The sequence below is a fragment of the Pseudophryne corroboree genome, chromosome 1, assembly GCF_028390025.1.
Source record: "Pseudophryne corroboree isolate aPseCor3 chromosome 1, aPseCor3.hap2, whole genome shotgun sequence".
Lineage (NCBI taxonomy): Eukaryota > Metazoa > Chordata > Amphibia > Anura > Myobatrachidae > Pseudophryne > Pseudophryne corroboree.
The window spans coordinates 613,447,098-613,472,231 of record NC_086444.1 but is presented as its reverse complement, the minus strand read 5'-3'; the positions used below and the strand labels follow the sequence as shown (position 1 = coordinate 613,472,231).

The 25,134-nt window shown below is 50.4% G+C and overlaps 1 protein-coding gene across 3 annotated transcripts in view; it reads left to right on the top strand.

The window, feature by feature from the left end:
* The window catches only part of LOC134902689 (small conductance calcium-activated potassium channel protein 2-like), a 253,127-nt gene that overhangs the window by 21,738 nt on the left and 206,255 nt on the right, over positions 1–25,134 (top strand). For all 3 annotated transcript variants that reach the window (XM_063914408.1, XM_063914409.1, XM_063914407.1), the window contains exon 2: positions 23,024–23,467. In XM_063914408.1, the coding sequence (XP_063770478.1) occupies positions 23,105–23,467 (363 nt within the window). In that variant the 5' untranslated portion in view covers positions 23,024–23,104. The remainder of the gene's footprint in view (positions 1–23,023; positions 23,468–25,134) is intronic.

Here is a 25,134-nt window from a genome sequence, read left to right as displayed (position 1 = left end):
CTCAAAGGCCATCAGGGGCTCAAAAACGCCCGCTCCCTCAGATGGCAGACACAGATGTCGACACGGAGTCTGACTCCAGTGTCGACGAGGTTGAGACATATACACAATCCACTAGGAACATCCGTGACTTGATCCCGGCAATAAAAAATGTGTTACACATTTCTGACATTAACCCAAGTACCACTAAAAAAGGGTTTTATGTTTGGGGAGAAAAAGCAGGCAGTGTTTTGTTCCCCCATCAGATGAGTGAATGAAGTGTGTGAAAAAGCGTGGGTTCCCCCGATAAGAAACTGGTAATTTCTAAAAAGTTACTGTTGGCGTACCCTTTCCCGCCAGAGGATAAGTTACGCTGGGAGATATCCCCTAGGGTGGATAAGGCGCTCACACGTTTGTCAAAAAAGGTGGCACTGCCGTCTTAGGATACGGCCACTTTGAAGGTACCTGTTGATAAAAAGCAGGAGGCTATCCTGAAGTCTGTATTTACACACTCAGGTACTAGACTGAGACCTGCAGATATTGCTGCTGCAGCGTGGTCTGTGACCCTGTCAAACAGGGATACTAGTTTGCTAACATAAGAGCATATTAAAGACGTCGTCTTATATATGAAGGATGCACAGAGGGATATTTTACCGGCTGGCATCCAGAATTAATGTAATGTCCATTCTGTCAGGAGTGTATTAGAGACCCGACACTGGACAGGTGATGCTGACTTTAAAAGGCACATAGATCTGCCTTATAAGGGTGAGGAATTGTTTGGGGATGGTATCTGGGACCTCGTATCCACAGCAACAGCTGGGAAGAGAAATTTTTACCTCCGGTTTCCTCACAGCCTAAGAAAGCACTGTATTATCAGGTACAGTCCTTTCGGCTTCAGAAAAGCAAGCGGGTCAAAGGCGCTTCCTTTCTGCACAGAGACAAGGGAAGAGGGAAACAGCTGCTCCAGTCAGCCAGTTCCCAGAATCAAAATTCTTCCCCCGCTTCCTCTGAGCCCACCGCATGACGCGGGGGCTCCACAGGCGTAGCCAAGTACGGTGGGGGGCCGCCTCAAAAATTTCAGCGATCAGTGGGCTCGCTCACAGGATCCCTGGATCCTTCAAGTAGTACCACAGGGGTACAAGCTGGAATTCGAGATGTCTCCCCCCCCCCCCCCCCGCCGTTTTCCTCAAATCTGCCTTGCCGACAACTCCCTCGGGCAGGGAGGCTGTGCTAGAGGCAATTCACACGCTGTATTCCCAGCAGGTGATAGTCAAGGTGCCCCTACTTCAACAAGGAGGGGGTTACTATTCCACACTGTTTGTGGTACCGAAACCGGACGGTTCGGTGAGACCCATTTTAAATTTGAAATCCTTGAACACATACATAAAAAAATTCAAGTTCAAGATGGAATCGCTCGGGGCGGTTATTGCAAGCCTGGACGAGGGGGATTACATGGTATCCCTGGACATCAAGGATGCTTACCTGCATGTCCCCATTTACCATCCTCACCAGGAGTACCTCAGATTTGTGGTACAGGATTGCCATTACCAATTCCAGACACTTCCGTTTGGACTGTCCACGGCACCGAGGGTGTTTACCAAGGTAATGGCAGAAATGATGATACTCCTTCGAAAAAAGGGAGTTTTTAATTATCCCGTACTTGGACGTTCTCCTTATAAGGGCGAGGTCCAAGGAGCAGTTGTTGGTCGGAATAGCACTATCTCGGGAAGTGCTACAACAGCACGGATGGATTCTAAACATTCCACAGCTGGTTCCTTCCACACGCCTACTGTTCCTGGGGATGGTTCTGGACACAGAACAGAAAAAAGTGTTTCTCCCGCAGGAGAAAGCCAAGGAGCTGTCATCTCTAGTCAGAGACCTCCTGAAACCAAAACAGGTATCGGTGCATCACTGCACACGAATCCTCAGAAAAATGGTAGCTTCATACGAAGCAATTCCATTCGGCAGGTTCCATGCAAGAACCTTTCAGTGGGACCTCTTGAACAAGTGGTCGGGATCGCATCTTCAGATGCATCGGCTGATAACCCTGTCTCCAAGGACCAGGGTGTCTCTGCTGTGGTGGCTGCAGAGTGCTCTTCTTCTAGAGGGCCGCAGATTCGGCATACAGGACTGGGTCCTGGTGACCACGGATGCCAGCCTTCGAGGCTGGGGGGCAGTCACACAGGGAAGAAATTTCCAAGGACTTTGGTCAAGTCAGGAGTCGTCCCTACACATAAATATTCTGGAACTGAGAACTATTTACAATGCCCTAAGTCAGGCAAGGCCCCTGCTTCAAAACCAGCCGGTACTGATCCAATCAGACAACATCACGGCAGTCGCCCATGTAAAACGACAGGGTGGCACAAGAAGCAGGATGGCGATGGCAGAAGCCACAAGGATTCTCCGATGGGCGGAAAATCACGTCTTAGCACTGTCAGCAGTGTTCATTCCGGGAGTGAACAACTGGGAAGCAGACTTCCTCAGCAGACGCGACCTCCACCCGGGAAAGTGGGGACTTCATCCAGAAGTCTTCCAACTGTTGGTAAACCGTTGGGAAAGGCCACAGGTGGACATGATGGCGTCCCGCCTCAACAAAAAGCTAAAGAGATATTGCGCCAGGTCAAGGGACCCTCAGGCGATAGCTGTGGACGCTCTAGTGACACCGTGGGTGTACCAGTCGGTTTATGTGTTCCCTCCTCTGCCTCTCATACCAAAGGTACTGAGAATAATAAGAAGGCGAGGAGTAAGAACGATACTCGTGGTTCCGGATTGGCCAAGAAGAGCTTGGTACCCAGAACTTCAAGAAATGATATCAGAGGACCCATGGCCTCTACCGCTCAGACAGGATCTGCTACAACAGGGGCCCTGTCTGTTCCAAGAGTTACCGCGGCTGCGTTTGACGGCATGGCGGTTGAATTCCGGATCCTAAAGGAAAAGGGCATTCCGGAGGAAGTCATTCCTACGCTGATAAAAGCTAGGAAAGAAGTAACCGCAAACCATTATCACCGTATTTGGCGAAAATATGTTGTGTGATGTGAGGCCAGGAAGGCCCCTACTGAGGAATTTCAGCTGGGTCGTTTTCTGCACTTCCTACAGTCGGGAGTGACTATGGGCCTAAAATTGGGTTCCATTAAGGTCCAGATTTTCGGCTCTGTCGATTTTCTTCCAGAAAGAACTGGCTTCACTGCCTGAAGTTCAGACATTGTAAAGGGAGTGCTACATGTTCAGCCCCCTTTTGTGCCTCCTGTGGCACCTTGGGATCTCAACGTGGTGTTGAGTTTCCTGAAATCACATTGGTTTGAGCCACTTAAAACTGTGGATTTGAAATATCTCACGTGGAAAGTGGTCATGTTATTGGCCTTGGCTTTGGCCAGGCGTGTGTCAGAATTGGCGGCTTTGTCATGTAAAAGCCCTTATCTGAGTTTCCATATGGATAGGGCAGAATTGAGGACTCGTCCCCAGTTTCTCCCTAAGGTGGTATCAGCTTTTCACTTGAACCAACCTATTGTAGGGCCTGCGGCTACTAGGGACTTGGAAGATTCCAAGTTACTGGACGTAGTCAGGGCCTTAAAAATTTATGTTTCCAGGACGGCTGGAGTCAGGAAAACTGACTCGCTTTTTATCCTGTATGCACCCAACAAACTAGGTGCTCCTGCTTCTAAGCAGACTATTGCTCGCTGGATTTGTAGCACAATTCAGCTGGCGCATTCTGCGGCTGGATTGCCGCATCCTAAATCAGTAAAAGCCCATTCCACAAGGAAAGTGGGCTCATCTTGGGCGGCTGCCCGAGGGGTCTCGGCTTTACAACTTTGCCGAGCTGCAACTTGGTCGGGGCAAACACGTTTGCTAAATTTTACAAATTTGATACCCTGGCTGAGGAGGACCTTGAGTTCTCTCATTCGGTGCTGCAGAGTCATCCGCACTCTCCCGCCCGTTTGGGAGCTTTGGTATAATCCCCATGGTCCTTACGGAGTTCCCAGCATCCACTAGGACGTCAGAGAAAATAAGATTTTACTCACTGGTAAATCTATTTCTCGTAGTCCGTAGTGGATGCTGGGCGCCCATCCCAAGTGCGGATTGTCTGCAATACTTGTATATAGTTATTGCCTAACTAAAGGTTTATTGTTGAGCCATCTGTTGAGAGGCTCAGTTATATTTCATACTGTTAACTGGGTATAGTATCACGAATTATACGGTGTGATTGGTGTGGCTGGTATGAGTCTTACCCGGGATTCAAAATCCTTCCTTATTGTGTCAGCTCTTCCGGGCACAGTGTCCTAACTGAGGTCTGGAGGAGGGGCATAGAGGGAGGAGCCAGTGCACACCAGATAGTACCTAATCTTTCTTTTAGAGTGCCCAGTCTCCTGCGGAGCCCGTCTATTCCCCATGGTCCTTACGGAGTTCCCAGCATCCACTACGGACTACGAGAAATAGATTTACCGGTGAGTAAAATCTTATTTTACACCCTCCCAAATAACCTAATGTCCCAGAATTATATTATCTTTCTCTGACGTCCTAAGTGGATGCTGGGACTCCGTAAGTACCATGGGGAATAGCGGCTCCGCAGGAGACTGGGCACAACTAAAGAAAGCTTTAGGACTACCTGGTGTGCACTGGCTCCTCCCACTATGACCCTCCTCCAGACCTCAGTTAGAATCTTGTGCCCGGCTGAGCTGGATGCACACTAGGGGCTCTCCTGAGCTCCTAGAAAGAAAGTATATTTTAGGTTTTTTATTTTACAGTGAGATCTGCTGGCAACAGACTCACTGCAGCGAGGGACTAAGGGGAGAAGAAGCGAACCTACCTAACTGGTGGTAGTTTGGGCTTCTTAGGCTACTGGACACCATTAGCTCCAGAGGGATCGACCGCAGGACCCGACCTTGGTGTTCGTTCCCGGAGCCGCGCCGCCGGCCCCCTTGCAGAGCCAGAAGCAAGAAGTGTTCCGGAAAATCGGCGGCAGAAGACTTCTGTCTTCAACAAGGTAGCGCACAGCACTGCAGCTGTGCGCCATTGCTCCTCATGCACACCTCACACTCCGGTCACTGATGGGTGCAGGGCGCTGGGGGGGGCGCCCTGAGGGCAATATAATACACCTTGGCTGGCAAATCATCACAATATATAGTCCCAGGGCTATATATGTGATAAATTACCCCTGCCAGAATCCATGAAAAAAGCGGGAGAAAAGTCCTCCGAAAAAGGGGCGGGGCTATCTCCCTCAGCACACTGGCGCCATTTTTTCTTCACAGTGCAGCTGGAAGATAGCTCCCCATGCTCTCCCCTGTAGTTTTCAGGCTCAAAGGGTTAAAAAGAGAGGGGGGCCACTAAATTTAGGCGCAATATGTGTATACAAGCAGCTATTGGGGGAAAAATCACTCAGTTATAGTGTTAATCCCTGCATTATATAGCGCTCTGGTGTGTGCTGGCATACTCTCTCTGTGTCTCCCCAAAGGACTTTGTGGGGTCCTGTCCTCAGTCAGAGCATTCCCTGTGTGTGTGCGGTGTGTCGGTACGGCTGTGTCGACATGTTGGATGAGGAAGGTTACGTGGAGGCGGAGCAGAGGCCGATAAATGTGATGTCGCCCCCTGTGGGGCCGACACCAGAGTGGATGGATAGGTGGAAGGTATTAACCGACAATGTCAACTCCTTACATAAAAGGCTGGATGACGTAACAGCTGTGGGACAGCCGGCTTCTCAGCCCGCGCCTGCCCAGGCGTCTCAATGGCCATCAGGGGCTCAAAAAACGCCCGTTACCTCAGATGGCAGACACAGATATCGACACGGAGTCTGACTCCAGTGTCGACGAGGTTGAGACATATACACAATCCACTAGGAACATCCGTTGCATGATCTCGGCAATGAAAAATGTGTTACACATTTCTGACATGAACCCAAGTACCACATAAAAGGGGTTTTATTTTTGGGGAGAAAAAGCAGCCAGTGTTTTGTTCCCCCATCAGATGAGTGAATGAAGTGTGTAAAGAAGCGTGGGTTCCCCCGATAAGAAACTGGTAATTTCTAAAAAGTTACTGATGGCGTACCCTTTCCCGCCAGAGGATAGGTCACGTTGGGAGATATCCCCTAGGGTGGATAAGGCGCTCACACGTTTGTCAAAAAAGGTGGCACTGCCGTCTTAGGATACGGCCACCTTGAAGAAGCCTGCTGATAATAAGCAGGAGGCTATCCTGAAGTCTGTATATACACACTCAGTTACTATACTGAGACCTGCAATTGCCTCAGCATAAATAGTGCTGCTGCAGCGTGGTCTGATACCCTGTCAGATAATATTAATACCCTAGACAGAGATAATATTTTGCTAACATAGAGCATATTAAAGACGTCGTCTTATATATGAAGGATGCACAGAGGGATATTTGCCGGCTGGCATCCAGAATTAATGCAATGTCCATTCTGCCAGGAGGGTATTAGAGACCCGGCAGTGGACAGGTGATGCTGCCTTTAAAAGGCACATAGAGATTCTGCCTTATAAGGGTGAGGAATTGTTTGGGGATGGTCTCTGGGACCTCGTATCCACAGCAACAGCTGGGAAAAATAAAATTTTACCTCAGGTTTCCTCACAGCCTAAGAAAGCACCGTATTTTCAGGTACAGTCCTTTCGGCTTCAGAAAAGCAAGCGGGTCAAAGGCGCTTCCTTTCTGCACAGAGACAAGGGAAGAAGGAAAAAGCTGCACCAGACAGCCAGTTCCCAGGATCAAAAATCTTCCCCCGCTTCCTCTGAGTCCACCGCATGACGCTGGGGCTCCACAGGTGGAGACAGGTGCGGTGGGGGCGCGTCTCGGGAACTTCAGGGACCAGTGGGCTTGCCCACAGGTGGATCCCTAGGTTCTGCAAGTAGTATCACAGGGATACAGACTGGAGTTCGAGGCGACTCCCCCTCGCCGTTACCTCACATCAGCCTTGCCTGCTGCCCTCGGAGAAAGGGAGGTAGTACTGGCGGCAATTCACAAGCTGTACTTCCAGCAGGTGAAATCAAGGTACCCCTCCTTCAACAAGGCCGGGGTTACTATTCCAAAATGTTGTGGTACCGAAACCAGACGGTTCGGTGAGACCCATTCTAAAATTGAAATCCTTGAACGCTTATATACGAAGGTTCAAGTTCAAAATGGAATCGCTCAGGGCTATTATTGCAAGCCTGGAGAATTTCATGGTATCACTGGACATCAAGGATGCTTACCTGCATGTCCCTATTTACCCTCTTCACCAGGAATACCTCAAAATTGTGGTACAGGATTGTCATTACCAATTCCAGACGTTGCCGTTGGTCTGTCCCCGGCACCGAGGGTATTTACCAAGGTAATGGCCGAAATAATTATCCCTTACTTGGACGATCTCCTTATAAAGGCGAGGTCCAGGGAGCAGTTGTTCGTCGGAGTAGCACTATCTCGGGAAGTGCTACAACAGCACGGCTGGATTCTGAATATTCCAAAGTTGCAGCTGGTTCCTACGACGCGTCTACTGTTCCTGGGTATGGTTCTGGACACAGAACAGGATAAAAAGGGTTTCTCCCGGAGGAGAAGTCCAAGGAGTGGTCGTCTTTAGACAGAGACCTCCTAATACAAATACAGGTGTCGGTGCATCAATGCACGCGAGCCCTGGGAAAGATGGTAGCTTCTTACGAAGAAATTCCATTCGCCAGGTCCCCTGCAAGGATCTTCCAGTGGGATCTGTTGGACAAGTGGTCCGGGTCGCATCTTCAGATGCATCGGCGGATAACCCTGTCTCCAAGGGCCAGGGTGTCGCTGTTGTGGTGGCTGCAGAGTGCTCATCTTCTAGGGGGCCGCAGATTCGGCATACAGGACTGGGTCCTGGTGACCACGGATGCCAGCCTTCGAGGCTGGGGGCAGTCACACAGGGAAGAAACTTCCAAGGCCTATGGAAATGTCAGGAGACTTCCCTACACATAAATATTCTGGAACTAAGGGCCATTTACAATGCCCTAAGTCAGGCTAGACCCCTGCTTCAACACCGGCCGGTGCTCATCCAGTCAGACAACATCACGGCGGTCGCTCATGTAAACCGACAGGGCGGCACAAGAAGCAGGATGGCGATGGCAGAAGCCACAAGGATTCTCCGATGGGCGGAAAATCATGTGTTAGCACTGTCAGCAGTGTTCATTCCCGGTGTGGACAACTGAGAAGCAGACTTTCTCAGCAGACACGACCTCCACCCGGGAAAGTGGGGACTTCATCCAGAAGTCTTCCAAATGATTGTACACCGTTGGGAAAGGCCACAGGTGGACATGATGGCGTCCCGCCTCAACAAAAAGCTACAAAGATATTGCGCCAGGTCAAGGGACCCTCAGGCGATAGCTGTGGACGCTCTGGTAACACCGTGGGTGTACCAGTCGGTGTATGTGTTCCCTTCTCTGCCTCTTTTACCCAGGGTAATGAGAATAATAAGAAGGAGAGGAGTAAGAACTATACTCATTGTTCCGGATTGGCCAAGAAGAGCTTGGTACCCAGAACTCCAAGATATGATCTCAGAGGACCCATGGCCTCTGCCGCTCAGACAGGACCTGCTGCAGCAGGGTGCCTGTCTGTTCCAAGACGTACCGCGGCTGCGTTTGACGGCATGGCGGTTGAACGCCGGATCCTGAAGGAAAAGGGCATTCCGGAGGAAGTTATCCCTACGCTAATTAAAGCTAGGAAAGAAGTGAACGCAAACCATTATCACCGCATATGGCGGAAATATGTTGCGTGCTGTGAGGCCAGGAAGGCCCCAAAGGAGGAATTTCAGCTAGGTTGATTTCTGCACTTCCTACAGTCAGAGGTGACTATGGGCCTAAAATTGGGTTCCATTAAGGTCCAGATTTCGGCTCTATCGATTTTCTTCCAAAATAGAACTGGCTTCACTGCCTGAAGTTCAGACTTTTGTTAAGGGAGTGCTGCATAGTCAGCCCCCGTTTGTGCCTCCAGTGGCACCGTGGGATCTCAACGTGGTGTTGGATTTCCTGAAGTCGCATTGGGTTGAGCCACTTAAATCCGTGGAGCTACAATACCTCACGTGGAAAGTGGTCATGCTGTGGGCCTTGGCGACGGCCAGGCGTGTATCAGAATTGGCGGCTTTTTCATGCAAAAGCCCTTATCTGTTTTTTTTATATGGATAAGGAGGAATTGAGGACTCGTTCCCAATTCCTTCCTAAGGTGGTATCAGTTCTTCATGTGAACCAACCTATTGTGGTGCCTGCGGCTACTTGGGACTTGGAGGATTCCAAGTTACTGGACGTAGTCAGGGCCCTGAAAAGTATATGTTTCCAGGACGGCTGGAGTCGGGAAAACTGACTCGCTATTTATCCTGTATGCACCCAACAAGCTGGGTGATCCTGCTTCTAAGCAGACTATTGCTCGCTGGATCTGTAGCACGATTCAACTTGCACATTCTGCGGCTGGACTGCCGCATCCTAAATCTGTAAAAGCCCATTCCACGAGGAAAGTGGGCTCTTCTTGGGCGGCTGCCCGAGGGGTCTCGGCTTTACAAATTTGCCGAGCTGTTACTTGGTCGGGTTCAAACATTTTTGCAAGAGTCTACAAGTTTGATACCCTTGCTGAGGAGGACCTAGAGTTTGCTCATTCGGTGCTGCAGAGTCATCCGCACTCTCCTGCCCGTTTGGGAGCTTTGGTATAATCCCCATGGTCCTTACGGAGTCCCAGCATCCACTTAGGACGTCAGAGAAAATAAGATTTTACTCACCGGTAAATCTATTTCTCGTAGTCCGTAGTGGATGCTGGGCACCCATCCCAAGTGCGGATTGTCTGCAATACTTGTTTATAGTTATTGCCTAACTAAAGGGTTATTGTTGAGCCATCTGTTGAGAGGCTCAGTTTTGTTTCATACTGTTAACTGGGTATAGTATCACGAGTTATACGGTGTGATTGGTGTGGCTGGTATGAGTCTTACCCGGGATTCAAAATCCTTCCTTATTGTGTCAGCTCTTCCGGGCACAGTATCCTAACTGAGGTCTGGAGGAGGGTCATAGTGGGAGGAGCCAGTGCACACCAGGTAGTCCTAAAGCTTTCTTTAGTTGTGCCCAGTCTCCTGCGGAGCCGCTATTCCCCATGGTCATTACGGAGTCCCAGCATCCACTACGGACTACGAGAAATAGATTTACCGGTGAGTAAAATCTTATTATTAACAGCAGCAACATCTCCTCTTGCCTGCAAGTGTACTGTCTTGGAGTTATCCTTGACTCCACCCTCTCCTTAAACCACACATTCAGTACCGCCTTTCTCCACTCCAATCTTTTCTCCATGCTGCTGCCCAGCTCGTTTTCCTGGATCTATCAGAACCCAATTCAGGCTTGTCTTACTCACTTAAGCCCTCACCCATTCCTGTCCAATTTACATCTATGACCTCATCTCCCTTCACATTCCTGCCCCCCCTGTTTGCTCCACAAATGAATGCTGCCTGTGACAGGGGGAAGGGGGAGACGACAGTTGGGAAGGCGGAGAAGATGGTGGATAAAAACCCTGCAACTTGTCTTGTGGCATGATAGCTAATGAACCAGCAAATTAAAAGTTCAAATACTACTATAATAAAAAGAATAACAAATGTGTGTAACATTAAATGTTCAAAGGTTGTTTGTGTTTACATGTTTTTTCTGCCCCAAACAGATCAATCGAATATTACTCTCATTCAGGAAGCCTGAAGGGTAGTTTGTGTAGTCAGTAGTATGAACATTTATTATGCCCCTGTGAACAGGTAAGCAGTTACCTGTGCAGACCGGTTTCCCCAGGGAGAGGAGACAGACAAGCATAAGTCCTTTGTCTAATCTGCATATAGAGTACTTGAAGATGCTTAGCTGAACTAATATAGAGTGTTGTATTCAAAGAGCCATCTAACCACCAGGTGTGACTGCATATAAACAGGGTTGAAAGACCTCGCCATGCTGCTTAGTTGTGATTTGGGGATTTATGGTTTGGCAGAAATTAGGTAACTAACCAATCGCAAATCAAAAACAATAGAGTTTAATGTGAACATACCATCAGCAGGATGTAATGCCGCCCAAATCCGGCGGCTATGCGGGGTGCCAGCCGAACTCAGATATTTTTTTAAAGGGGCAAGGATTGCCCCTTTATAAAACATCCCGCACGGCCGCCAGTTGCGGACGGCATTACATCCCATTGTATATCTCATGTAGCTATTACACAGGTTATTTCATGTACAGTTACTTGTACTTAGGTTAAGAGTTATGTGGGCAGTCTTGGTATGGATGCTGATTTAATTAACAAGCCAACCAGTCATTGGTCATGACCTCATGATGGGGTGAGGAAACAGTTGATAAAAGGTATGACAGCCTTTTGGTATATGTCAGGCTTGGATCAATTCCAAATTGAAGCCTAGACCTGCATTTTACTTCCATGCCCGCCGTCCAGAATAAGCTGTGTGTAATTTTGTGTAAATTTTCCCTTTTATTTTGAAACTGACACATTTGTCAACATAATCTTTATCCCTTTTTATTTAGATGATTTATGTAACTAAGCATTGTGCTTTTTTAATGTTCTGTTATTAGTCTATTTTTATATATGCCCCAGTTTTTGAAGAAGCTATTAGATCGAATATTCATTATGAGTATTTTATTTGGATCTGCCCTCACTACATCAGGACTTGGAAATCTGCGCAATTATTATTATTGTTATTACTATTAGTCCTGACGCTAGTATAGTACCAGTGTGCAGGGTAAAGGGAAGGGGGGATAGGGACCTGAGCACTGGTTCAGTAACAAAGTATATAAGAAAGAGAAAATGTGTAGTGGGTAGCTCCAGTTAAGGATAAATAGATCATAATCAAGGAATAACAATTTTGTAACAAGGAGATGCGCCCCTTTGAGTATTGTTTGAGTATAGGTAGTAATGGAGGAAAAAAAAGTACTCTCTTGCCGGGGTTACTTAATAGTGGGTTGTGCCTTCGGCAAAAGAGAGTACTTTTTTTCCCCCTCCATTGCTAGTGGAGTGCCTGTCAGGGTAAATAGGTTACTGGCTCTGATCATAGTAGTGTCAAGATCAGGGATACCTACTAGGGTACAAAACTGTCTGTCCATAATTATCTGGTTGATACGAACTTCTATAGTTATACATTATTATTATTATTATTATTATTATTATTATTATTATCCTTTATTTATATGGCACCACAAGGGAACCGCAGCGTCCATTGCACAGTATATCATCAAATGAGCAAACAAGAAAACAGCACTTACAGTACGAGACAATATAGGACAGGTATGGAAAACCAGGTGTTAGGTGCCATCAAAGGGAGTAAGGAGTATAAGATAGTGTAAGTAAGAGAAGGAAAGGCGCATGAGGAGAGAAGGCCCTGCTTTTGCGAGCTTGCAACCTAAAAGATGAAGGGCTGACAGACCAGGGTGAAACAGAAGGGGTAGACAGTGAGCACAGACAAGAGGGTTAGGAGGAGAGTTGGCTGGCTTTGGAGATGAAGTGGGTCTTGAGAGCCCATTTCAAGTTTTGTAGACAAGTGGAGAGTCTGATGGGGAGAGTAGAGAATTCCAGAGATAGGGAGCAGCACATGCAAAATCTTTTAGGTAGGAGTGGGAGGAGGTAATTAGTTGGCAGGAGAGATGGCATGCATTAGCAGAGCGAAGAGGCGGGGTGCGAATATAAAGAGAGATAAGATCAGAGATGTAAGAGGGAGAAGAGTAGGTGAGGGTGTGAGAGGGTGGCGAAGCGGTGTAGTGCCTGCTGCCGTGCAGGTGTAGTTTCGCTACTCACAAGGCGCCGCACTCTCTCACCTTCAGGTACCGGAACCTTCAACGGACCTGGAAATCTTCAGTCGGATCCGGACACGGCGATTCCCTCTCAGAGCTGACGGACGAACTAGCTGAGGAGAAAATAGACTACCTTAAGGGGGGGGGGTATCAACCCTTCTTCCACCGGAAAAGGGGATACCCCAGGGGTGACGGCGACCTTCACCGGTTGGGTGAAAGGTCATCACTGGCACAAAGCCTCAGCCACCCAGAATTCACACACTCGCACTCTCGCGCGTAGTGTGATGAAGGGGTTCTCACGTCCGTGAGCAAACCCCTATTCCGGCGCTCAGGGACAGACAAAGGGACAAACGTACACAGATGCTACTCACCGTCAGTTCCGCACTGCGAACGTCTTCTCCTCTTACAGGTCCCTGTAAGGAGGCAAACAAACAAACAAACAGCCGTGCAGGGCCTAACTCCAACCTAGTGTAACACCCCTATACTAACTACAACGGCAGAGCCCTCAAACTAGCTCTGTGGGTGTGGTGCAACAAAACTAAACACAGACTTAACAAGCTTACACTTTGCCCTGCACGATAACAACATACATCACAATACACAGTGCAAGCAACTACCACGGTGCTGTCCCTTTAAGTACCTGAATCAGAACACCAGGTAGTGGGGGCCGCACAGCTCACCCACCTCCCGTACACAGTCTTTCCAGGGGCTCAGACCGAACGGGCCTGCCTGCCTAAACACCTTGGGGTGGACTGGGCCTAGTGCCCAGTGCCACCTTTGTCCACCTTTGGGGAGGGCCAATTATTGACTGGGCCTAGTGCCCCCTATTTGCGCACAGGCCAGAGGCCTGACATCACCCACGGGCCTAGCGCCCGCCTAACTTGTCACCCGTTGGGTGACCTGGGCCTAGTGCCCAGGGTCACCTTATATCCCTAGCGGCCGCCAACTAAACTAGGGCCTAATGCCCTCCAATGTCCCCCAGGCCTATTGCCTTATTTTGCCCCTCGGGCCTACTGCACTGTTTAGGTGGCTTGGGCCTAACGCCCAAACCACCAAATCAAATGGTGACCCCAAACTCCTATCTACGCCACAGGCCTAATGCCTGAACTGTGCCCCCGGGCCTAATGCCCGTCCCTGATGGTCTAGGGAGGAAAGGGGAGGGGGGTGAAAGTAGCCTCACCGAGGCCTCACCTGCTCCGGGGGTCTCCGGCGCCCTCTTCTGCCGCTGACCCGTCCTGGCCAGCGGCACCGCCTCCGCCGTCCTTCCGAGTCCAGCCGCCGCTGGACATCCTTCTCTGGGTGGCCGACGTCTTCCGGCCTCTTCAGCGGCCACCGGAGCTCTTCTCCCCAAGTCCGACGTCTTCTTCCTCCGTCCGGCTCTTCGCCGCTCTTCCACGCAGCCTCCTTCCTCTCCGCGGTTCGGGCGGCGTCTTCAGCGCTTCTGCGCGCGGTCTTTTGCTTCCGCCCGGTGTCAGATGCCGGGGGCGGGGCCTATGACGCGGCGAGCGCCGATTGGGTCGCCGCGCTCGCCTCTGATTGCCCGGCGCCCCGCGAGCCGTGATTGGCTCGCGGACGGCGCCGGATTTCAAATCCCACCGCTGCTGTAAGTCTGGTGCAGGGGAAAGTCTAATCCCTGCACCAGACACCCGCCGCTGTTGCTCACTGACAGGCGCTGGGGACAGACACACTGTCCCAGCGCTGTCAGACATGTTGTCCCGCAGGGGACACAGATTCCCTGCCTGCCGCAGCTGGAATGTGTCCTGTAAAACAGGGCACATCTCCACATTTCCCCCCCCCTTTTTCCTTTGTAGTCCCTACAAAGGTCTCCACGACGTCCATTGTCCGCGGGTCAGGGAATTCCGAGGTCCCTCCGGCGAGGTTGTGTTCGAGGGCCCAGCCCGGACAGACTGTGACCCCACATCCTTCCTCCACCGGTTCCGGGTTCCTCCTCTTCGTTCCTCCTGACCTCCATCGGTGGATCCTCTGGGGGAGTGGCATCTCCTCACGGTCGCTCGACGTGGGCCACCAAGGGGAATCTTCCTCCACAGGGGCAACAGTCACCCACTCTTGGCCTCCCATATCGTCTGGGGCATCGTCCCTGTCTTCAGGGCGTGGTACCGACCACCACCCAACAGCGGAATCCTCCGGGGCACCCGTTTCCTCCCGGGCAACAACCACCATCTGTCGCATTTCCTCGTGGGGCATCTCCAAAGGTCCTATGTCTTCCTCTGGAACGGGTCCTCCCACGGCATCACGATCCTCTCCCCGTACGTCCGTCCAACTCGGCACTTCCGGCAGGTATTCTTGCTCCAGGACTATCTCCTCCCCTTCACGGAGGGCAATCAACTGGGAGCATGACTCCACCCAATCCTGCCAGTCACACTCGTCGGCACTCCCGATGCCCGAGTCATCCTCCATCTGCTCTTGGAGGGATTCGTCGGCGGACATCTCACCGTAGTCCGAGTCCTCCTCCACCAATACCTGGACTAGGGGATTATTTTCCTCCTCAGCGTACTTAGTCCCGTCCGCTGACATCTCTAATTCCTCAGCGTACTTCTCTTCTTCCGCTGGCATCTCTAATTCCTCAGCGTACTTCTTCGCTTCCACTGCCATCTCTAATTCCTCAGCATACTTCTTCTCTTCCGCTGGCATCTCTACTTCCTCAGCGTACTCCTTCGCTTCCGCTGGCATCTCTTGGTACCCAGGACACACCTGTTCCACACGTCCTGGTCGTGGACGGTTCCAACGCGAGGAGATTCCGGACATCCCCGTCACTGGGTCTTCACGCTTTTCCTCGCAGCGTGGTCTCTTCACCTACCAGTCGTCCACCTCCGCCTTATGCGGGAAAGGATTCTTCCTTACCGGGGTCACTGTCTTGGGACAGAGTAGGTCCGCGGCATCTTCCCAGGGACACTCATTGGCCGAATGCCCTGGTCGCCGACACTTTCAAAAAGGGAGAGCCACTGCCACCTTCTCCAAGACGGGTTCCTTGGCCACCTCCTTCACTGAGGGATCTTCACCCGCTGGTTCCGGCTCAGATGAAATGGGCACCTGCGGACCAACTTCAAGCAGGCTCTTCCGCTCCATTTCTCCAGTTTCCTCCTCCCATCTCTGGGCACAACCATCCGCAATCATCCGGTCTTCACTCCGTGGACAATCGGGAAGCTCATGTCCCCTAGCCTCGCAGAGCGCACACACGGGCTCTTCAGCCACCCGGTCCCAAAGTTGCTGACGAGACTCTGTCAGCTGCTTCACCGTGGTTTCGTAGTCTGTCCTGTCTTCCGTCCATGGACACTCCGGGAGCCGATGTCGGGGATCTCCACAGCTTTCACACTGGAAATCAACCTCGTCTTGTCTCCACTCTTCATCCCAGGGACAACTGTTATGCTCATGCCCGTAGTTTCCGCAGAGCAAACACCAGGACTCTTTCTTCACTTGGTCCTTCTGATGTCTTCGGTCCGCTTCCTGGACCACCTTCTTTGGGGATGTCTCTCGCCAAGTACATTCGTCGGCAAAGTGTCCCATTTGCCGACATTTCGTGCAGGGCGTCACAGCGGCTTTCTTACGCCCCTTCTCCCGGCGCTCTTCTTTTTCATGCTGGACCGACCGCTTCAGGAGGTCTGCCCCATACACCGTCACCCAGTCGCTCTGGTCCGCACACATCCGGGGGTGGGTCTGTTCCGGAGCCGTCCGCAGGGAGGTCTTCTTGGGGACGTTCCACATCGTGTCCGCGGTCCGTGATCCTTGATCCTGACGACTACGCCAAATGTGAGAGGGTGGCGATGCGGTGTAGTGCCTGCTGCCGTGCAGGTGTAGTTTCGCTACTCACCAGGCGCCGCACTCTCTCACCTTCAGGTACCGGAACCTTCAACGGACCTGGAAATCTTCAGTCGATTCCGGACACGGCGATTCCCTCTCGGAGCTGACGGACGAACGAGCTGAGGAGAAAATAGACTACCTTAAGGGGGGGTATCAACCCTTCTTCCACCGGAAAAGGGGATACCCCAGGGGTGACGGCGACCTTCACCGTTTGGGTGAAAGGTCATCACTGGCACAAAGCCTCAGCCACCCAGAATTCACACACTCGCACTCTCGCGCGTAGTGTGATGAAGGGGTTCTCACGTCCGTGAGCAAACCCCTATTCCGGCGCTCGGGGACAGACAAAGGGACAAACGTACACAGATGCTACTCACCGTCAGTTCCGCACTGCGAACGTCTTCTCCTCTTACAGGTCCCTGTAAGGAGGCAAACAAACAAACAAACAAACAAACAAACAGCCGTGCAGGGCCTAACTCCAACCTAGTGTAACAGCCCTATACTAACTACAACGGCAGAGCCCTCAAACTAGCTCTGTGGGTGTGGTGCAACAAAACTAAACACAGACTTAACAAGCTTACACTTTGCCCTGCACGGTAACAACATTCACTGTCTTTCCAGGGGCTCCTGCCTGCCTAAACACCTTGGGGTGGACTGGGCCTAGTGCCACCTTTATCCACCTTTGGGGAGGGCCACTTATTGACTGGGCCTAGTGCCCCCTATTTGCGCACAAGCCAGAGGCCTGACATCACCCACGGGCCTAGCGCCCGCCTAACTTGTCACCCGTTGGGTGACCTGGGCCTAGTGCCCAGGGTCACCTTATATCCCTAGCGGCCGCCAACTAAACTAGGGCCTAATGCCCTCTAATGTCCCCCAGGCCTATTGCCTGATTTTGCCCCTCGGGCCTACTTCACTGTTTAGGTGGCTTGGGCCTAACGCCCAAACCACCAAATCAAATGGTGACCCCCAAACTCCTATCTGCGCCACTGGCCTAGTGCCTGAACTGTGCCCCCGGGCCTAATGCCCGTCCATGATGGTCTAGGGAGGAAAGGGGGGTGAAAGTAGCCTCACCGAGGCCTCACCTGCTCCGGGGGTCTCCGGCACCCTCTTCTGCCGCTGACCCGTCCTGGCCAGCGGCGCCGCCTCCGCCGTTCTTCCGAGTCCAGCCGCCGCTGGACATCCTTCTCTGGGTGGCCGACGTCTTCCGGCCTCTTCAGCGGCCACCGAAGCTGTTCTCCCCAAGTCCGACGTCTTCTTCCTCCGTCCGGCTCTTCACCGCTCTACCACGCGGTCTCCTTCCTCTCCGTGGTCCGGGCGGCATCTTCAGCGCTCATGCGCGCGGTCTTTTCATTTTGCTCCCGCCCGGCGTCTGACGTCAGACGCCGGGGGCGGGCCTATGATGCGGCGAGCGCCGATTGGCTCGCCGCGCCCGCCTCTGATTGACCGGCGCCCCGCGAGCCGTGATTGGCTCGCGGACGGCGCCGGATTTCAAATCCCGCCGCTGCTGTAAGTCTGGTGCAGGGAAAAGTCTAATCCCTGCACCGGACACCCGCCGCTGTTGCTCACTGACAGGTGCTGGGGACAGACACACTGTCCCAGCGCTGTCAGACATGTTGTCCCGCAGGGGACACAGATTCCCTGCCTGCCGCAGCTGGAATGTGTCCTGTAAAACAGGGCACATCTCCACAAGGGCTTTGTAGGTAAGTGTGAGAAGCTTGAATTGGATTCTGAATGGGAAGGGTAGCAAGTGAAGGTCCAGCAAGAGCATTTAGGATATATTGGAGTGGAGAGAGGCGTTTTTCAGGGAGGCCAGATAGGAAGAGATTACAGTAGTCCAATCTGGAGATGACCAGTGAGTGGATGAGGGCAGTGGCGTAACTACTGCCCCCGCAGTCCTTGCGGTGGCTTGGGGGCGAGGGGCTGCGGGGGCGCCACTGACTTTGCACAGATTGACATGCGGACGAGCGTCCGCATGTCAATCTGCGGTCTCCCTCCCTGCTGTAAGGACTTGGAGGGACACGGAGCGCATAGCGCGTCTCTCCTGTGTCCCTCCTGGCTCGCCCCCGGCCGGTCTAAGTGCCGTTCGTGAGCTCTGATTGGCTCACGAACCGGCACTTCCTTTATTAGACTTGCCGGGGGAGAGCCAGGAGGGACACAGGAGAGACGCGCTATGCGCTCAGTGTCCCTCCAACACAAAGGTGCGGGGGGGGGGGGGGGGGGAGAGGAGAGCAGGCACTGGGCGCATATACCTGGCACTGGGGGCATATACCTGGCACTGTGGGGGAAGATCTGGCACTGGGGGGCATATACCTGGCACTGGGGGCATATACCTGGCACTGTGGGGGAAGATCTGGCACTGGGGGCATATACCTGGCACTGGGGGCATATACCTGGCACTGTGGGGGTAGATCTGGCACTGGGGGCATATACCTGGCACTGGGGGCATATACCTGGCACTGTGGGGGAAGATCTGGCACTGGGGGCATATACCTGGCACTGGGGGCATATACCTGGCACTGTGGGGGAAGATCTGGCACTGGGGGCATATACCTGGCACTGGGGGCATATACCTGGCACTGTGGGGGTAGATCTGGCACTGGGGGCATATACCTGGCACTGTGGGCATATACCTGGCACTGGGGGCATATACCTGGCACTGGGGGGGGGAGATCTGGAACTGGGGGCATATACCTGGCACTGTGGGGGTAGATCTGGCACTGGGGGCATATACCTGGCACTGGGGGCATATACCTGGCACTGTGGGGGAAGATCTGGCACTGGGGGCATATACCTGGCACTGTGGGGGTAGATCTGGCACTGGGGGCATATACCTGGCACTGGGGGCATATACCTGGCACTGTGCGGGAAGATCTGGCACTGGGGGCATATACCTGGCACTGTGGGGGAAGATCTTGCACTGGGGGCATATACCTGGCACTGTGGGGGAATATCTGGCACTGGGGGCATATACTTGGCACTGTGGGGGAATATCTGGCACTGGGGGCATATACCTGGCACTGTGGGGGAATATTTGGCACTGGGGGAGCAGGCACTGAGGGGGCATATGTGGCACTGTGGGGGAAGATCTGGCACTGGGGGCATATACCTGGCACTGGGGGCATATACCTGGCACTGTGGGGGAAGATCTGGCACTGGGGGCATATACCTTGCACTGGGGGCATATACCTGGCACTGTGGGGGAAGATCTGGCACTGGGGGCATATACCTGGCACTGGGGGCATATACCTGGCACTGTGGGGGAAGATCTGGCACTGGGGGCATATACCTGGCACTGTGGGGGAGCAGGCACTGAGGGGGCATATGTGGCACTGTGGAGGAATATTTGGCACTGGGGGTAGCAGGCACTGAGGGGGCATATGTGGCTCTGGGGGAGGGGTATATTTGGCACTGGGGGCATGTACCTGGCACTGGGGGCATATACCTGGCACTGTGGGGGAATATCTGGCACTGGGGGCATATGTGGCACTGGGAGCACGGCACTAGCAACAAGCACTACCCCCTAGCAACGAGCATGACACCCAGTGCATGAAACCCCTGGCAACGAGCATGACACCCAGTGCATGAAACCCCTGGCAACGAGCATGACAACCTGAGCATGAAAACCCCTGGCACCATGCATGGAACCAAGAGCATGAAACCCCTGGCAACGAGCAGGTAATTTAAAAGTAATTAGAAGCCTTACTGTAGAACTTAATGTGTAATGGGCATTACGGTGTGTGGCATAATGTATCACGGACATTGCGGTGTGTGTCATAATGTGTCGGGCATTACGGTGTGTTGTACACTATATCACGGGCATTGTGGTATGTGGTATAATGTCTCAGGATCATTGTGGTGTGTGTCATACTGTGTCACAGACATTGTATGTGCTATAATGTATCAGGGGCATTGCAGTGTGTAGCATAATGTATAACGGGCATTGCGATTCCTGTCATAATGTGTCACAGGCATTACGGTGTGTGGCATAATGTGTCGGGGGCATTACAGTGTGTGCATATTGTGTCATGTGCATTGTTGTGTGTGGCATAATGTCTAAGGGCCATTGCAGTATGTGGAATAATGTATACTGGGCATTACTATAAGGAGGAAAAATGACAAATAATGTAAGGGGCATGAATCAGGATTTCTTTTTCTTTCCTGTGGTGGCTAACGTCTGGGCATGCAGGTTGCAAAACTGGGGTATAAGGTAGTCTTTTCCTGCAATACCACGCCCCTTTACGCGAAGCCACGCCCATTTTAATGAAGCCACACCCCCTTTTCGGAGACGCGCGCCTACGGCGCGCACATATTTGTCCCTTTGCTAATGCCAATTATGGGGGGTATGGGGGGTATGGGGGGGGCGCCGAAGGATTTTTTGGCTTGGGGGAGGAAAATTTCTAGTTACGCCACTGGATGAGGGTCATTATATGTACAAATAATGTGCATTATGCATTGTGCTCTAAGCATAGAGTGTGTCTACATTACTGTGCAGCGTGCCATACTGAGTTAACACCATTAAAATATATCCTGTGTTATGTGTTTGTGAAGTGCCATGTTTTTATGTTTAAAATTTTTGGTCTACTCAGGCAAGGGTCTGGGACTCCAGGTCGACAACAAAAAGGTCGACACACCTTAGGTCGACACCAATTGGTCGACACACCTTAGGTCGACATGGACAAAAGGTCGACAGGAACAAGGTCGACATGGAAAAAGGTCGACATGAGTTTTTTATGTTTTTTGGGTGTCGTTTTCTTCGTAGAGTGACCGGGAACCCCAATTAGTGCACCGCGTCCCCTCGCATGGCTCGCTTCGCTCGCCATGCTTCGGGCATGGTGCCTTCGCTCCGCTCCGCTTCGCTCGGCACAGATTACCGTTCCAATCGTAGTCCACGTGGATCGTTAAGTATGAAAAGGTTCCAAAAAAGAAAAAAATTGTGAAAAACTCATGTCGACCTTTTCCATGTCGACCTTGTTCCTGTCGACATTTTGTCCATGTCGACATTTTGTCCATGTCGACCTAAGGTGTGTCGACCAATTGGCGTCGACCTAAGGTGTATCGACCTTTTTGTTGTCGACCTGGAGTACGGATACCCTCAGGCAATACATACAGATAAATCAGGTAGGTAATATCATACAAAGAATCTAGAATTCTAAAGATGGCAAAAGGACATTTTTCACATTAGGAAATGCAAAGGAAGGTTAAGAAAGATATGGGATGATGAGAGAATGATAAAAAGGGGAAGCAACCTTCCACATGGACCACTTCCCATGTTCAATGTCCAAGGGTCGTGAATCCAATTTGTATAAGTATTTATAATGTATTTAATGTTCCTATTGGCATAATATTACATTGATATACTACATGTAAAATGTTTGAAAAGCAGAAATGTTTACCTTTACATTCCACTATATCTAAATGTAATCCCGACAGTCAAAATCCCGACATCGGTGCAGTGTGCCCCCTCGCTGGCTCACTGCGCTCACTACGCTTCGCTCGCCGCACTATTGATATTAACTCGGGTAGTTCCGTGGACAACCACCGTAGTGGAAATACCGGGCATTTTGACTGCTGTCGGTATTTCGCCCGTGGGGATCCCGACTGTCGGGAACTTAACTACATTCCGTTTGTGATATAGCAAGCCTTAAACGCTGTTACAGAGCTGTAAATTTGGCCACAAATGCACAATTGTTGTCTTATTTTATTTTTCAATGCTTGATAGTATTTCTGTACTTTCAAATCAATGATTGCATTTCCATTCCAATCATTTTAATCAACTATTATAAAATCAGTGAAGTATGGTAGTTTAAAGCTACTTCCAGTTTTATAATATTATTACAATATTATTATTATTATTATTATTACCACCATGTAATTCTATAGCACACACATATGCTGCAGCTCTTTACAAAGAACATTTCAACATGTACATCAGCCCCTGCTCCAGTAGAGCTTACAGTCTATTTTACCTACCATATTTACACATGTAAAACACTAGGGTAAATTTGTCAGGAGCCAGTTAAGCTACCAATATATATTTGAACAATACATACACTTCAATCAGCTTCATGCTGATCCTATTGGGTAAATAATAATAATAATAATAAGAAGAAGAAGAAGAAGAAGAAGAATAGATTTTTTATCAATATGATCATCTACTTGCTTTCTTTCTTTTCATAGCAATCTAACAAAGAAACTATTGTACTGAATGAGCAGACATTGAAAGTTTATTACACAATATATGTCTTGTCACCTTGCTTTAAGCTTAACTACTTAGACTGGTTTGATTGCTTTAACATGCAGTATAAGTATATAGGCTATTATCTATAATCCACTGTCAACTGCTAGACAATAATAACAGATACTGCAACCTTAATAGCGATCCTCCATCTTTAATGTACAACCATGACTGAGCAATGCATAGAAACCCAACAATTAATAATGATTCACCTTTCCATGCAACTATGTCATATTTTCCTGTATCTATCCCATAGGGGAACGTTGACCTACAGCCCATCAGTCATGATGGTCCTGGAGCATCCTTCAGAGAGTCCAACCCTTTTTCGGACATAGCCATGAACAGCTGCAGATACAACGGGGGTATCCCAAGACCCCTTAGCAGCCTGAGCTCCTCCAGAAGAAACCTCCACGAACCAGACCCAGAGACCCAACCTCTGCAGACCCTGCACAGCCCAGGAATTGAAGTGGTTGTAAGCAAAAACGATCCCATCAAAGCATCACACCGCAGCCTACGAGGAGGGGACGAAGGTAGCCACCGGGGCCAAAAGAAGAACCAAAACGTAGGCTACAAACTGGGTCATCGCAGAGCCCTTTTTGAGAAGAGGAAAAGGCTCAGTGATTACGCACTCATATTCGGGATGTTTGGTATTGTGGTCATGGTCACCGAGACAGAGCTGTCCTGGGGGGTCTACACTAAGGTAATGATGGAAATGTAAAACAGATAGTTTGTCATTAGAATGTAATGGGAGATACTGTGGAGCATGGGGGCCAATTTATTTATATGATTGAGTTTGCTCATAACATCCACCATATTATTCAAAATCACTGCATAGACTCAAATAACCACAGAGTTGGCTCCTATGCTGTGAAGATACATTCAGCATTTGACCACAAAGGAGTAAACTCAGGAAAAAACTGAAATGGGATAAAACATTTGCAGTTCAAGGTTTTTAACTGTTAAAAACACAATATAGGTTGAGTCTCCAATATCTGATATCCAAAATATTCTGAAATCCTGTATTTTTTTTATCATGACAGATACTAACACCTTTGCTGTCTGATGGGTCAATGGGCTAGATTTATGTTTGTAAGTAAAGCAAAAAGCAAGCAACTAGGTGGGGCAGATGTAACTTGTGCAGAGAGATTTGAATTTGGGTGGGTTATATTTTTTCTGTGCATGGTGAATACTGGCTGCTTTTGTATGTAGCCCACAAATATTAGCTTTATTTCCGCAGCAGGGTACACTATTCCACAGGGAATAACATTGGGGTGTAGAGTAGGATCTTGATCCGAGGCACCAACAGGCTAAAAGCTTTGACTGTTCCCAAGATGCATAGCGCCGCCTCCTCTATAACCCCGCCTCCATGCACAGGAGCTCAGTTTGTAAGTTGGTGCCTGCAAGCAGGTCATTAACAGGGAGGGCTGCTCCAGCAGCCCTGAAAAGAGCTTTTCTAAAAGAAAATAGAAGACTTCAAGGGCTGTAGCATAGGCATTGTATACTAGATGTCATTCTGACATCTCATGCTGCAGCTCCATCACCTCCTCCAGCGGTGCTGTATACTCCCGCGCCCTGGTTGCCGGGTACTTACAGCGGAGGTCTCCGGTCTCCATCAGGGCACACACAATAACCGCTGCTCTCCAGGATCGCGTGGCCGCACCAAGGGAGAAGGTAAGAGGGTCTCCCAGGCGAGACCCGCTGAAATCACGATCTGGCATGGTCTCTAGGAGACGGACCGCGCGCTGGCGTGGACACTGTGGCCAGGCACAGGTTGGATTTTTACTAAAAATCCATTTTAACAAGGCCCGCAGTACCCGGTGGTGAGGTCCAGCAACGGGATAAGGCTTTGACCTGTAGCCTCTCCCCCAGCCCCAGGCGCCATTTACTGCAAATATTCCCGCCCTGGAGCTGCTTCTCTCTGCCTCCCTCACTCTCTATTACACTTAAGTATTCTACATGTCTTTAGACAGCGTTAGTTAAGAAAGAGTGCATACATTCAGGGTTATTTAGTACAAGTACCCTGTGATATACATCCAGTTTCACTGTGCATTGTTATATCTATATTACTATATAGCATTACTCTGTAGTCCAGTTACTTAGTATTGCTAGTCCAGTGCAGTTTTATTGTTGTTTGTAATAATTACTGCATTGTACATGTGACTGATTGTGTGTGCCAGTAGCTGCCGTACAGTCACTGTATACCTCTTAAATTCCCTATTTTGTGTTCTGCTTGCAGCCAAACTGTAAGAGTTTTTTTTGCCAGGTATTCTGTCTGCTCTTATTGTACTTTTGGTCACCCTGAGGTTACGATTACAAATAATGTCTGCTCAACAGTGTGAGGACTCCAGGTCGGTCATGAGGAAAATA